At 38.7% G+C, this 15,715-nt stretch overlaps 1 protein-coding gene across 3 annotated transcripts in view; it reads left to right on the forward strand.

Annotated features, from left to right (window-relative positions):
* DPYD (dihydropyrimidine dehydrogenase) overlaps positions 1-15,715 on the forward strand; it is a 332,287-nt gene that overhangs the window by 214,011 nt on the left and 102,561 nt on the right. For all 3 annotated transcript variants that reach the window (XR_004980615.2, XM_036387649.2, XM_036387650.1), the window contains exons 15-16: positions 10,632-10,700; positions 13,128-13,211. Coding sequence is in view for 2 of the 3 variants with exons in the window: in XM_036387649.2 (XP_036243542.1) it covers positions 10,632-10,700; positions 13,128-13,211 (153 nt within the window). In the remaining variant the exon portion in view is untranslated. The remainder of the gene's footprint in view (positions 1-10,631; positions 10,701-13,127; positions 13,212-15,715) is intronic.

The following is a 15,715-nucleotide window of genomic DNA, read 5'->3' on the forward strand; positions in this document are numbered from 1 at the left end:
AGGAACATGTAGATTAGCAGAATTCTTAGTGGGCTCTGAACTTATCTTATTCTACACCCTCAATACTGCTGGTAGCTTCTAAACTTTTTATGCATACTGTGTTTAAGAAATATGACCATAAACTTTTACATAGTCTTCATTACTAAACTTCTCATATCTGTCACAATTCTATATCCTAGATCTCAACTCACTCTGTTTTATTTTTGTAATTATTTTGTTTGGTTGGTTTGGGTTTTTTGTTTAGCTTTGTGAGGGTTGTCTCTTGTTTGTGTTTGTGTTTTGTTTTTTGGGGTTTTTTTTTGGCTTTTTTTTTCTTGTGGTGGGGTTTTTTGGTTTTTGTTGTTGTTGTTGTTGTTCTAATGAACTATGCTTAAAGGAGCAACTGCTAAACATGCAAAATGAGGTGGCCAGCAGGATCCAAAAAGCAATCTCGTTCTCTCCATACAGTCTTAGTCTAATACAGCTGTATGAACACAGACATGGCAACCAATTACCATGGGATAGCAAATTGCAGTGTGTCAGTGTGGTAACTACCCCTGTTGGGAACTTGCAGCAAATACAGCCTGATTCAACTTCATATGAATTTCTTCAATTTTGGACATAGCAAACCAGCCTTACCTCCTATTTTATGGGGTTTGAAAGAGCACTAGAGCAGCCACTGGCTGCAGGTGTGCCCAGGGTAGGTAACTCATAAATCAGCAGTAACCTGCTTGTGTGTTGAAACCTTGTATGCAGAGCTAGGGGAGATGGTCTTTTGAGTGTTGAAGGAAGTGTGTGTCTTTTGAGTGTTGAAGGAAGTAGTAAGAACTTATTTACTGAACACTTAAACTCAAATAAATATTTTAAAGGATGGTTTACAGGAGACTTAAGTACATCCTTTGTTGTGAGCCATGTAGGTTAAATGCAATCTAAGAAACCAACAGAGTGATTTTCTCTCCTGTTTCCTGCCACTACACTTTCCAGTCGCACAAATCTCAGGAAGAATGCTTTTTCACTGGTTATTTTTACATCTTTCTCACATTTTTAAGTGCAGGGTTCCTAATCTATTTAAAATTTAATTTTCTTTTACTTCTTTTTATGTTAAATATTTTTTTATAAAATTGTAGTTACATTGATTTTTCTGTCTATACATAAGGATGTAATTTAAGTCTTTTTTAAGTCTTATGTTTGGAAAAAATATCATGAAGCTCTATTCCTAAATTTCAGGGCAGCATTTATAAAAATCTGCTTCACTTTTCTTGCGGTGTAATATGATATGATAGACTTATTCTTAGCTATGCCATTCTTGGCCACCTAGACATTTATGCTCTCTCTCTATAACTGTATTAAAATCTGAATATGCTTGCAGAATGTTTCATTTAAATTATATATGGCTCAGATGAGAGTATCTAAAGATTGTGGGATTTTATAGGTACCCCAATTGTTACCTGTGTGCAGTGTGTGCATCTTAAAGCAAAGGGTGGGCATTAAAAATGTATGTGTGTTATATTTGCATTCTCTCAGCACACCTCTGGTTCCTAGTAGGACTTTTGCCTTTGATTCTGCCAAAGGCATCCACGCTTCACATGATTTATTTTCGATTTATCTTTTTGGCAACACACATACTCACAGCTGGGACATTGATAAAAATCTCACCAACATTAGGTCTTTCATTTGAATGATCATTTGAATGAGGCTATAAGGCTGTAGAAATTTCAATGCATTTTAACCTTAAAATATCCAATCACATAGCAGTACGCTGAACAAGTTAGGTAACAATTTTATTAAACTTCCAGATATGCAGTGAAATAGTAGGGCCTCTTTCACTTTCTCAGCATCTTCACATGAGCTTCCCTAAAATATGAAGAGGTGGGTCGAACTGGCACTTGAGGAGGAAAGATTAGTCAGAAGGTAACTGCCAACTTAGAGCCCTTAATTTTGTATCTTCTTTGCTGCTGGAGTGTAGCCAAAAAACTCTTGGGTCATCAGACATAACAGCTAGCTACTTAAGTAAATTCTTCTGTCTGCATAGGAAAAAAAAGCTACCCACTCATGAGATTTTTCTGATCATACCACAGATGGGAGCACTGCAGACCTGCCATCAGGAGGTTCAGTGCATAGTGGCACTGTTGTTCCCTGAATTTTTGGCCTGGCTGGGAAATACCAGGGAATGGTAGGAAATATATATGAATAGATCAACAGAAAACACAGATTTTCATCTTCACTTCTTGAAAAGTTTTGCGCCTGACAGAAAGTAGAGTTTCTGTCTTTGATAATGGACTACTTTATTATAATTTTCACTATAGAAATATTTATACATGAAACATTTTTTTTCCAAATGAAGGGTTCTGGTGGGGTTGGATCCCACTGGTGTTGCTTTGACCATTGAAAAGATAGCATGCTTTTAGCCCTATGAACATTTGCAGATTGTCTCTGATCATGAGGTGAGCCTGCCCGTTGATCAGGCAGGTGTGGGACTGTGAAGAAGCTCTCCTCTTTGTGAAGCTGCATAGCTAGACTGATACCTAGGGAAATAGTATTTTTATACTATTTTTATATAGCATTTAAATACAAATAATATTTAGGGACTGATAGGTCTCCCTCATGAAGCTGGCATTCAAAGCCATCAGATAACATCCTGAAGATGGGACAAGCCTTATAGCCTGTTCCTACACATCTTCTTAACTACCACACCCCCACCTCTCAGAAAAGCCTAACTGAATTTTTCTGCAAAACTCAGGTAAATTATCACTAATTTTCAGTATATCACTAGGAGGATAATGGTGCACAGAGAGAGAGAGAGTGGGTGAGTTGTGGAGGATGCAACCTGGCTGACAAAATCGTTTAGTCCTTCCAAGCATCCCTCTGGCACCGGCAATGTCACATGATGAAGTAGATCACAGGGCTCTGAAGTGTAAAAAGGGAGGGGTTTTCCTCTCTGCTCTCTAAGTCACAATTTTCTTCTCTACTAGCACTGATACTGCTAGCTTTCTTGAGATTTCAAAACCCAAGGAAGTGAATTAAAAGAAGCCCTGGGGGGTGATGGAACAAGAGAAGAGATAGGATGGACTTCTCAGAGATGCAAAGAGACAGATTTGACCTGGGGAATTACTAGCTGACGGAGTGCAGGGGTTAGGAAACTGTGACAAAGTTATTAATTCTGTATTTTGTCTCTTTATATTTTCTGCTGAATTTGTTTTCTAATAAGTTAAGCAGCTTTGCTGCTGAGTAATTGGGGAAATATATCTGTATATATCTAGAGGCAGCCAAGGTCTAGAGGGGATCTTAGGGTTCCTTTCAGTCAACAGCTGCTCATTCCCTCTGTGGGAGCAGCCTACATGCCTGAACATCTTTGTCTCCAGTTGGCTTCCCCTCTCAGAGGGGCACCCTGCAGAGAGTTGCCTGTGCTATTGTGAAAATAAAGAGCAACAATTAGTGAGGTGCTCAAAGAACTGTGGTTAAAAGGGCTTTGTGTATCTGGGCAGAGAATTTGATAAGAGAAAAATTTCTAAAGGTGGAGGAAAAAATTCACATATTTGTGCAGCCTTTTGCCAGCCTTGTTTTTCTTATGTGGTCTTGAGAATCAATAATGTGTCAGCACCCTGGTGAAAAGCTTTTGCTACAGGTCATAGCATGTGTCTGAAATATCATAGAATTAGATATATCCCTTTTCTCTTAGCTTCTCCAATAATGTATTGGCCTCCTCTGCTTTCTCTTTATATTAAATCGGTGTGGAAAGCACAGAAATACAGCAGGGGCTTACCAATTCCACAGGGGCTTGCAGGCATTGTTAGAAAGAAACAGTGCCAAAAATTAGTATCTGTCTTCACTCTTCTTTTGGATTCAGCCTTTATTTCCATGTACTCATATATTTGTTTTCACTCATTATCAAAGAGACTAAAGGTTGAACTAGGATAGGTTTCCTATGAAAAATAAAATCCCAGAGATTCTATCAAATTTCCAGGGAAGTCTTTAGCCACATAGGTAATTTTCAATGTAATTTGAAGGGTTTATCTGAAGTACTGAAATTTTCAACAGTCTGTCATAAAATGGACATACTTCTTCTAGTCATGTTAAATATTTGAGCTTCCCTGAAGTGCTCTATACAGGTGCTATATTCTCTTTCATTGTACATAGGCTTTGGGGAACTCTTATTCCATGGTTCCCTTTTCAGTGTTCAGAAGTTGCCACATCTTAATTAGAGTGCCCTGAGTCATGAGGGATGCATCAGATATTTTTTTTCTTGACCATTCACCTTTTTTCAGTTGCATTGCGAATTAGCAGCACTCTCATTAGGTCACATTTCATTTTCATTTATGCACATTTCCATGTCTGTGATGTGTGCCTGTACATTTCTGTGTGAGCAGGGCCAAGGTAGCTCCTCTGCTGCCCTGGTAGTGCTGACACTGAGTCTGAAGTGGTAGAGGGGCACTTACAAAACCAAGCAGATCCCTTGTTTTTCTGCAGGTAAAATACAACCTGATTAACTTTCTGCTCCCATCAAAGACACAAGTTGTGTTATTTTGCAAAGAAAAAGGTTTGTTCATAGCCTTTGGGTTTTGTTTGTCTGAGGGTGTTAGAACCTAACAACTCTAGGCCTGATTTTGAAGTTGTAGCCCAGTGTACTCACTGAAATCCATCAAATAATCTCATTAAATAGGTGGATTTCATTGATAGAAGCAGAGTCATCATATGAAAATGACTACCTTTAAAAATAAGCATCTCCATTTAGCCTGGGATTAGAATCTATGGTGTTTTCTGCTCATGCTGACTTTTTTATGTAATACATAGAGCGAATCATAGCATTTTCAAACTTTTATCATCATCTCTCTAGACTTAGTTGTGTGCTGATAATGTTTGGCCTATTTTTGTGTTGCTCTGTTGTATCTAATTTCCCCTTCCTTTAAAAAACAAATGGAAGCTCTCACTATAAAGTATCAAGGCACAGAAAGTGCTTTATTCCGAAGGTATGCTACAGCTGAATAATAAACATACTAACATCCCCTACTTGTCTCATTTTCAAATACTCAAACATATGTATTTTAAGTGCAAGTGAAGGAGGAAAACAATGAATGGTTAGAGATTGTTAAATTATTTACTGGAGAGTAAATTCCCTGAAAAAAGAAGAGAGAAGAGGAGCAGAATTGCAGGTCAGCAGTGTCAAGACATTCTGCATTGCTTGTCTTTATCATCATGCAGAATCTTTTTATTAACACAGTGCAGAAAGAATAGATTTATGGACTGAAGGTACAATGTTTCATATGTCCATATCCATCTAGATTGACAGTTCCTACCAACATGAATTTCCCAGGAGAGACAGTGTTACTAGTGTCAGTGGATGGCATCATTTACTTCAGTGTTCCATTATTAAATTGATAACAAGATAATTCCTCTGCTTCTCAGAGACATGACAGGTTTTACAATTGTTAACTTTCTTATTGCATGGGATTTGATGTTCTAGGTAGGTTTTAATAAGAAGCTTATTTTTATTTCAGTTCTGCAACAAATCAAAATTTACAAGAATGTACAGGAAAGGAGAAACCAGGCTGAGTGTACCAGGCATCAAAATCAGGCTGGTTTCCAGAGGGTTTTTTTTATAGCAGCAAATGTTTGTGCTCTTGTTGTTTTTCAGTACTGCACATTTGAGTGTATTTGTGCAGTACAGAATGTTTGCTGTGCTTGTTCTCTTGTCTTGTGCAGTGGGTGTTAAAAGTGTTCTGTACATTGTAAATCTTGCTCCGTTTTTTTGAGGGGGATCATTTCATCAGCCAGTGACCATTTTGAAAAGCAGAGGGTGGCCAGAGGTGGCACTGGATAGCACAAAGCCTCCAAGAACTTTTCTGCTGGCTCAATGTGGCACAGCTGGGACTCATCCTGGACCTGATGCTGTGTAAGAGGCAGGTTTAGAGAGCAAGGCTGTTGGTGTGAGTCTTCAGAAGTGGAACATCTTGAGTGGAACAACCCAAAAATCCTGTGTTGCTGTTGTTACTCCCTCACTGCCAGCTCTTTGCTGTTGATACTGCATCTATGGACGTGATGAGAACTGCCCTCAAGTCTCGTGCAGCTATAAGAAGGTACAGGCAGGGAAGAGCAAGCAGAAATTTTGGCTGGATTTCCTGAAGTGCACAGAGATTATGCACAGGCCTGGAAGAGGAGATTCAGAACAGATATAGGCTCTGGCCAGTGTGTGTGATGACCAAAATAAATATGGTTATCACAGGCATGAGGATAGAGGATTGTGATTTCATTCTGTATGTTGAGAATTTTTCTTAAATTTGCAGGAATTGACAGTGTTCACATTTAAATCCAGACAGCTGAGACTTTTATTTCAGGCTGTTTGAGTATACTGAAACTCCCTTACTCCCTGCAGAGCAGTACTGGACAAATGGTAATTGTCAATGTAGAATTTTACTGCTCTCTGGCTTGAAATAGATGTGGCCCAAACTAGACCCAGTTGTTGTTTTTTTTTTCCTCCTTCTTTTTGTTTTGCAACCTCTTGCAGTGAATTCTGTGTGCTAAGAAAGAAAGATCACTTGAAAACATACACAGTGGCAAACCTCATCATTATTTCTTTTCATTCTATTGCATTCATGAGACATCCACATAGAGATAATGGATGAGAAAAAAAAACATTCACAAGGGAAATAGATTCTAGTTTAAGTTTCCAGGGGATTATTATAAACAGGGAGAAAAATATTTTAAGGATTATGAGAAGTACCTTGTCAGTGTTCTTTTAAGTAGAACAGCTACTAATGCATTAGTCACAGAATTGTGTGAAATGTAACTTTTTACTGCTTTAGCTACAGTATATTCATCTTATAATGGTGTCCTAACTGGTACATTACATACCCTCCCTTTCCCACCTCCCTTCCCTCCAACAAAAAGCAAGTTTTATTGAGGACCTCTTTGTTCCATGAATGATCAGGAAAACGCTGAACACAGAGCAGTGTGTGGTGTTGCCAAGGTGCATCTGTCCCTTTATAGGCATTTGGAGAAATTGTCAGTCACGTAGTGTGGGGTGAAAAGCCCTTGTCTGGTGACATGTGTCACAGGGATGGTCAGGGAGGGACAGAGTCCACAGGGCTGCTGTGTGGGGCGGGGCAGCAGCATCTCCCACCACAGGCAAAACAGCAGCTTGGATGGAGGAGAAGGGGGAACAGCATCCACCAGCGATGATTGTGGTCTGGAATAAGGAATGGGCCGGGGGTCCCACTGTGCCTCAATCATGCACAGTTTGCAGGCAGCCCACACTCGAGCTATGACAAAGCTGCAATTTAGTCAACTCTCATTTACCACTTACCACACTTTAGCAGCAGCTTCATTGTAAGATCTGTCAGGAGTCTACTTTTGTAAGCTGGGAAGCGTGTGCAGCCTCACACTTGTGGCTCAAACCACTGTAATTAAGCTCACGTCAGGTTGCCACTGAAAATTTGAGGAATCAAAAGGAAGGATGTGCTCTCTGCAGATGCTCCTGGGCTGGGCCACGTGCTGGACTTCCATGAGATAGCAGCTGTTTGGGGCTGTTAAATTTGCAGGGGTGGTAATGTGGTACATGGCATTGCAGGCACTGAAAATATGAGTGAGAAGAGACATAGAAGCTGAAATGTGATACAGTTCTCATTTATTACTTTCCAATATAACCTCTGCCTGTTATCACTTGTAATTCTTACTTTGTCCTTGCTATTCTCTTTTAGGTAGTGATAATAGTCTATATTTTCTTTATAAATTTCCGTGTGTGATTTTAGGAGTAGATCCGAACCTCAGGCATCACCGATAGTTCCCTAAATGTTCACACATGACAGTGATAGTTTCTTTTTCTTGGGCACTGAATCCAAATGAAGAGACTGTAAAGGTGTTTTGGGGAAGAGCTGTCACCTGAGACAGGACAGTTTTGTTAGCACAGAGTGCTGGGGATATTATTTTACCTAGGAAATAAGTTTTTTTCAAGTTATAAGAGAACACTGAGGGGGGGAAAAACCATGAAATAATCCCTACTATTTTTAAATTTTCGTTATTCCCTCTGAGATCATGGCTTTCCTGTGAACAGTCATGGCAAAAATGTAATTTTTGTTTTCAGTTATTTTTGTTATTATAAACCACTGCTTCTGTCAAAAAGTATGGGCTTAATTTTAAATATGAATCCTAAAACTTATCAATATTAAATAAACATGTTGTCTTAATTAACAGCTCTTGGAAACATCACAGATCATGTTCCTCCTCTTTTGTACACTCCCAGCAGAATTTTCAAATTTCATTAGTAACACTTGATGTAACCTAACTCAACTACTTATGAATCTAGTCAGCTGCCCTTGTTGTCTTACAACTTTCCCCAATGAAAAAATTGGTTTGTTTTAAAGCTCAGTTGTGCAGATTTCTGATGTACTTTGGATTGTGAATGCAACTGTGAAAATCCTTATCATGTTGTCAGTGTCTGAGCTGCTGGGTTGTTTTTTTGCTTTAGTTGGTTTATAAAAAGCATGAATTTGACAAGATACTGTTTCTAGATAAATTCCAGTTGCTTTAAATTTTTCTATATAATTTCTTAGACAGATTTGTCACAATTTTTGCTTTTAAAAAATTGAAGTCCTTTAAAAGATATTTCTGTTTATTTTCAGAGCCCTCAATTTATCTTGAATATTCAAATAGGAGACAGAGCAGATTTTGTTTCATTAACATTTGACTGATACAGCTATATAAGATTTTTCCCTATTTAAAAAATTATGGTATAGGAGAGAGACTCTTTTTCCCTGTCAGAGGGGAATAAAAGCGTGGGCAGTAATGATTGTGTGTGCTTAATGAAGAGTTTGGTCTTACATTTATGCCAGAGGTGAGCACAAATGGGCACCTGCAGGCAAGGCAGGCACTTCATCAAACTTTTCCCTTCTCACCAGACTGCCATCCTGCAAACAGGCCAGGAGGGTGGGTGGGTGGATGGGCAGTCTGCAGGTAGGTGGGTTCACTGTAGAGACTCATCAGAGAAAAACAATGGAAATAATGATGATGATACATGGTATTTCCTTTTAAATTAATATGTTTGGAATGTGTTTTGTTTTAAATTATTAGAATGTAACCTCACCATGTCCAATTTTCTCTATACCTGCCTTACTTTTCAAAGTGTGTTTCCCTCCCTTCTGAAGATACTAAATATCTCCTCCTTCTCATGCACATAATTTGGGAGTTTACAGTTTCCAGCAATTGTGTGTGTTGGACAATTTTTCTACACCACGCTTTTCAGTATTTGTTTGAAATGAATGAGTCATTAACCCTCAGCATTATGGGAAAGTTCAAGAGAAGTGTTAAAATGAGGGGGTGGCAGATTCAGCCAACCCTAGTTATTAATGAGACAGTAAAGCTTGTTTGGAAAACAAAAAGATTAAAATCAAATGTCACGTTACCTGTCAATCAAACTTTCATGTGAAAGTTTCATGTAAGAAGGCCAAATAAACAAGAGCATGGCCAGACACTTCTCTATTCTCCTCTCCTTGTGTTTTCTTTGAACACAGACTGAGCTTGTAGACTTCTGTTAAGTTTTCTGATATCTTTTCTGATTTAACCTTTTAGCTGCTGCAATATAGTTTTCTGTTGCATTTTTTCTTCCAAACATCATCCTTCTAAGAAGTTGTTCATGCAGGAGTTTGTGGGCTGATTTCTCTGCTGATCTTACCTCAAATCTGTCAACTTCATAATTTCAACTTTTGAGTCCAGAACACATTATTTTATTTTAGTCTTAAATGGAAATTAGCACTGTCACTTGAACTGGGCATTGACCAGAGGAGTAGTTAACATTATTCTAACAGTAAACAGCACTATATGCAGCTGGTAAGGTGTATGTTTAGGTGCCCCCCCAAACACTGAAGAATCCTGTTAGATCTTATTTTACCTAAAAACATAAACCTCAAGAAATATTTTAGAGGGAGCCAGCAGCTAGAGGCAGAATCTGGACTTGAAAGGTGCTCAGTGTAATGAAAAAGAAAGGCAATTACACAGAATAGCTCTGGGGAACTGGGGCTAGTCAGTGTACAGCAAATAAAATGTGCATCATGGAATAACAAAAGCTGGAGTTTCCCTGGGCCATTCTCCCACTCCTGCAGAGTTTCCCCACATGCTGAAAGTCTCTTCCCAGTTGCCTCTGGGACACAAAATAGTTCTGGCTGTCTTTCACTGTCCTAAAGTTGCATGGTAAGAGACTCCAGGATCTGGATTTGATGTGTCCTGGATTCCTGAAGTCCGCTGGAATAGTGTGTCTATACACTGCCACATTGGAGTGTAAACTCATGCACTGATGTCTTATCTACCTCTAAATAGTCAAAATACTTCTGTCATTTGTATTAATAGTAAATAACAGCTTCCTTCCTCAGACCTCACGAACAAGTATGTCTGACAGTGTCCTGGTTGGCTCTGTGTGTAGGACAGACTCTGTTCTCACTGTGTCACATGACAGAGAGAGTGCATGTGGATAGACCCTCTTCAAAACCCAGGGATATAATAGATGAGTTTGTTCACTGTTTCTTGTCCCCAGTGAGGTCTGCAGCTGTATTTCACTCTCTAGCTCGTGGCAGACAGCTGGTAGTTCCCATGAGCAGGCTGTGCAGTTCATGTCTAGAGTCACAGTAATGTACAGTATCACAATAATGTATATATGCTCTTTCCAGGTTCTGATTGCCAGCATCATGTGCAGCTATAACAGGGAGGACTGGACTGAACTTTCAAAAATGGCTGAGGTAATGGTTTCCTAAATGTGTTTCCACATATTTTTGGTTTTAAATTCTCCTTGAAAACAAGAGCTGCAGTAAGGGATTTCTTGAAAGAAATAGATTCAAAGTGAAAAATGAGAATTTAAAACATGTCTGTTATAATTTGCTTATTCTGTATTTTCATTAAAATGATGGAAATGTAAATTTAAAGGAAATCTGTTCCATAAAAATAGTCCCTCGGATTTCAAACAGTACCTGGAAAGCCTTTAGTCTTTGAATCTATATACTTTTTATTTGCATTTTAAGCAAACTGTATATTATGACAGATGCCCTGATAAAATTTAATTCTACCTTTGAGAGCCCAACTTGATCTTACCTTGCCTAGAGGCGCACTAGTTTGACAGCACCAGAAGAAATTTTGAATATAAAACTCTTGAATATTTAAAGTATAAAGGGCTCATTTAATGCTATTCTAGTTTTAATACAGACTTTCAAAAATGATAGCTGAGAAAGTCAGCATATATAATAGCAGTCAGCAGGCTTTCTATAATATAAATGCAATCTTACAGAAATGCAAACAGACAATGCACCTGAAATTTCTATTCAATTTGAGGAAAAAACTATTTAATAACATGTACCTGTGTCCATAGGAAGTAGTATAAGAAATACTTATCAGGACTGCACTAATTTCATTCAGAAGGGTGTCTATATCTGAATGGAAAGCAAAGTTTTTACGTTTAAATTAAAGCCTGTTTTCCACATAAAGTATCTAGAGGAAATTAAAAGCATAGCATTAACAAATGTGAGCAAAGAAAAAAATTACTGCATCATTATTGCTAGCACTACCTCAGATTTAAATGTTTAAATTATAAATATGCTTTTATATGTGTATGGATAGAGATGTGGATATTTTGAATTTGTGTTTTCATATGGCAGAATGTTTCAACATCATTGTTGCTTTATTCAGTGTCCTAAGCCCTCCTGTGGTTATGTAGGGTGACACTTCTCAATTTTCTTTCAGCATTTTAAACCTATGAGGAAAAAAGTCACTTTGGGGACTTAGGGAAGTGAAATTAAACATTTTCAGTAGTTAGCTTCGTGATCTTCAAGACTATTTCAATTTATACCTGTATTTACCTAATTGACCATGAAATCGTATTTTGGAATCTATGCTTGACAGAAGCAGTGCCACACTTAAACTGATCAGGAAGAATGGCTTTACTGTGCCTTTGCTCCTGTTTCTTTAATCCAGTAGTACTGCTGCCCAACTTTAAGGCACTTATTTCCAATCTGTGCTTGTATTTATGTTACCCCTTTAGAAAAGAAGTGTTTCTCTAAATGCAGTCAATGATGTGTAACCAGTGTGATAGAACACTCTTCTGGGTAGTTGTTGGTGTCTGCCCTGTGGAGAGCAGCACTAGTTTGGGGCGCCCTGGAATGCGCAGCTGAAGAGCAGGGATGTTTAATCGCACGCGTAGGATCCTGCCTGGGAGGTAATGGATGTGGCTTTCACAAGAGCAGAAGCCCCAGAAGGTAGCACAGTGTCTCAGCAGGAGGACGACCTATTCATCCAAAAGGTCAGCTTGTCAGGGAGGCCGACAGCCCCGGCGTGGCCAGGCTGTGGGAGCCAGCCCGAGCGGGGAGGGGTCCTGGGAGTGATGGATGGCTTCTCCCTGCTCACGCACTTGGGGAACTGCTGAACCATGGCCACACAGCAGGCAAAGTTACTCCAGTTCAATAAGCAAAACAAAATGCAGATGCAGAACAAAACCCTAGTTAGAGCCACTGGAAGGCAACAGGAAAGATGTTCGTGTCAGGCCGGAGCAGTTCAGAAAGGAAGAGGAACATGTCTGTGGGCTGCCCTCGGACAGCTCGGCTCCTTCCCCTTTTAATTGTAACTAATAGAGGGCGATGAGCAGGAATTAGCATGACTAATATGTTTGTTTAGACTTTTTTTTTATTAACCTCTTGTTCTTTAGAAACAAATTTATTTAATGACAAAAGCTATGGCAGAGTACAGGTGCCTGCAGAAAATCTGGAGACTGAATCCATTAAAGCAAAAAGGAAACATTACTGAGTTACAGTTCTTCAGAGCACAGCAGCACCTGTGTAACATTGCCTGCCAAAACTCTTAGTGCTGCTCTTAGGCCCTGTAATTGCATTTAATTTTTTAACATTTTCCAGAACCAACTCTTTATTCTGCTCGTATCTTTTTACTTTGTTTTTTACTCTAATTCCTTAAGAATCTCTGGAAACCACATCAGTTTTTTGAAGTTTTTTCTCTCTAATGATCAATGTGCTTCTTTTCTAGGGTATCATAGCTTTTTCTCTTAGAAAAGAAAAATAAGTCAAATGTCTGAAGAAATCTATTTAACATGAACAGTAAATGCTACGGGAAAGAGTATATTACTTGAAATTTATTTTTCATTTTTTGTCCTTCCACGTGTTTTATAGGTTGCTGGTGCTGATGCGCTGGAGTTAAATTTATCATGTCCTCATGGTATGGGGGAGCGAGGCATGGGACTGGCCTGTGGGCAGGTAGGACTGTAACCACAATCTATTTAGTGTCTCTCCAGCAATCCTGCACTGCCACATTGATAGTTACACCTCAGGGGGCAAGACGCAAGCTGCAGATTACCAGCTTGAGATTTTTAGGTTGAATGTGTTTAAATATTTATTGATGAGAGGAAAAGAAAGGAAAAAAGAAGCTGAGAATGTACAAAATGCTTAGTTTTGCTGAGAACAAAAATGCATTATGTATTTGACAAGGAATATGATGAAAACAAATAATTTCAAAAAAGCACTTAGACAGAATTTGTTGATTTCCATTTCAGTGCCCTGTAGATGTCTTTTAAATCACAAGCTAGTAATTACTGCATATATCTGTAATGATTTTGAAGAACATGAGATATACACGCATTTCATTTCACAGTTTTTAACATATGAGCCTAACTGTATTTCAGAATCACAGAAGAGTCCATACATTCTGGTAGTACTGTGTACAGTTAACACCTTCTCTTGTAATGGCCTGTGTTCTGTTACTATAGATTTGCTGGTTTATATGGTTGAGATTGGAATTATCCATGCCTGATGTCTCTGCCATGCAGAAATCTGTTGCAGAGTTTATCAGTACACCCCATGACTTCAGTTAGGAGAATGTGTGTTGTTTTGGCCATGAAAAGAAAATACACACATACAAACTGTCATTCTCATACTAATATCCTTTTGAAGTTTGTAGATTTTTGCATGTTTTGGTCATGCCTTGAAATTTGTTTTGGCTCTGAAAAATGCCCAAATATAGTGAAATGAAAGCCTTTGAAAAATCCTGGTTCACAGTCTACCAGGAGAGATTTTCTAGAGTTTGACCATCAAAGTTTCCGAGTTATGAAGCCTGTTTGATTTCCCATCTTAATACATTTTGGGGACAGGGAGAAGAAGAGGAAGAAGGGGATGCAGAATGGGAATCATGATTATATACCCTAAAGCTGACATATTATTGTTCACCTGACCCCTTTGTAGAGGGCTAGTAAGCATCTTAATTCATCCTCCCTTGCCCAGTTAAACACAAAATTTAGAAGACCTGAGATGTAGTTGGGTAACTAAACCATTCCCATTCTGAAACTAGGGAGGCACTAGGAACTGTAATCAGTGCAACACTTCAAGTGGACACACTTCAAGCATAGCTTTATCATAGCAATACTGTCAGGCATGGTGCTCTGGGCATTTTATTGTTTTCTGTGAACAAAATTATGTCAATCTGGTCCATACTGTAGATTATTATTTTCAATGAAAGTAATCTGGATGCTTTTTATGGCCAGTGGTCATTTACTGAAGTTGTGATTAAAAATGGGAGAGAATCATAAAAGCCCTCCATGATAACAGTAGCAAAACAGTAATAGTTATTATTAATTTTTTCCCTGAATTACATTCAAAAACAAATTGCTATTTTAGCCATGTTTATAAGTTCTTGAAGAAATTCCCTCCCTTCAGTCTTCAGAGCATAACTCAGTAGTTTGGTGTGTCCCTGCCTGAGAAGGCAGGACACTGTGGAAGGTGCAGTCTGGTCAGGGAGAGCCCTGGAGGTTCCAAACTGAAACAGGCTCCTTTCGAGCATGGGGTTTTTTATTTTTATTATGTATGTGTTATTTCTGGCTTTTAGTGGTTGGAGTAATATATGCATGTGAAGTTGCTTAGATGTGTAGTCAGTAGGGAGCTGTCTGGCTACATGAGTTTTTACATATCTTTCAGCTATTGTAAAATCAGAGAAGCAAATGCAAAATCTGAGCACTCAGGGCTATTGTGTGGATTTGTGACTCTCCATGGAGGAGATCAGATCCATAAAGAAAGAAGATTTCTTTACATATACATGTATGCTTTTATAATAATAACATTTCTGTCTTTCCCATACAGTATGGATATTCCTTGGAATGTTTCATATATACTACTCTTGCCTAAACGTTTTCCTGTGTTTTCTTATTTGTCTTATCAAAATGAGAGCTCAGAAAAGAATCAACTTATTTAGATGAATGAGTGAATAAAACAAGCCATGTTTAGAGAGCCAGATCCTGATGTTCTTCCTCAGAGTTGGCTAAAATTAAATTGTAGTGATTTTAAATGTAGATTATTGAAGCAAAGGGTGGGGATAAACTGGATTAAGTAATGATATGTGCCACAAGATTTATCAGTAGCCCTTCTGGGGGCTTCCATGCACGGTAGCCCCTGGAGACCCCATCAGAAGACACAAAAGTACTAGATAGTATTTTGGTATTCTAGTTGTTTCCCCCCCTGCCCTCCAGAGGTGAAGTCAAATAGGTCATACACAGGTGGTGTGGGGAAGACAGGGCTCAGATATGCTCTGAGAAAAAAACCACCACTCGATATCTGGAAGTCAGGGCATGAGGCTTTGAGAGGCAGAGCAGCTTTCCTGGTTGTACAGTGAAGCAGGTTTTCTTAAATCTTTTTGATAACATAATCCATGTCTTCATAGGAATTTTTTTCAAGGATTAGGTCTCTTTCATGCCTAAGCACATTAAATCCTCAAG

Source organism: Molothrus ater, chromosome 9, assembly GCF_012460135.2.
Source record: "Molothrus ater isolate BHLD 08-10-18 breed brown headed cowbird chromosome 9, BPBGC_Mater_1.1, whole genome shotgun sequence".
NCBI lineage: Eukaryota > Metazoa > Chordata > Aves > Passeriformes > Icteridae > Molothrus > Molothrus ater.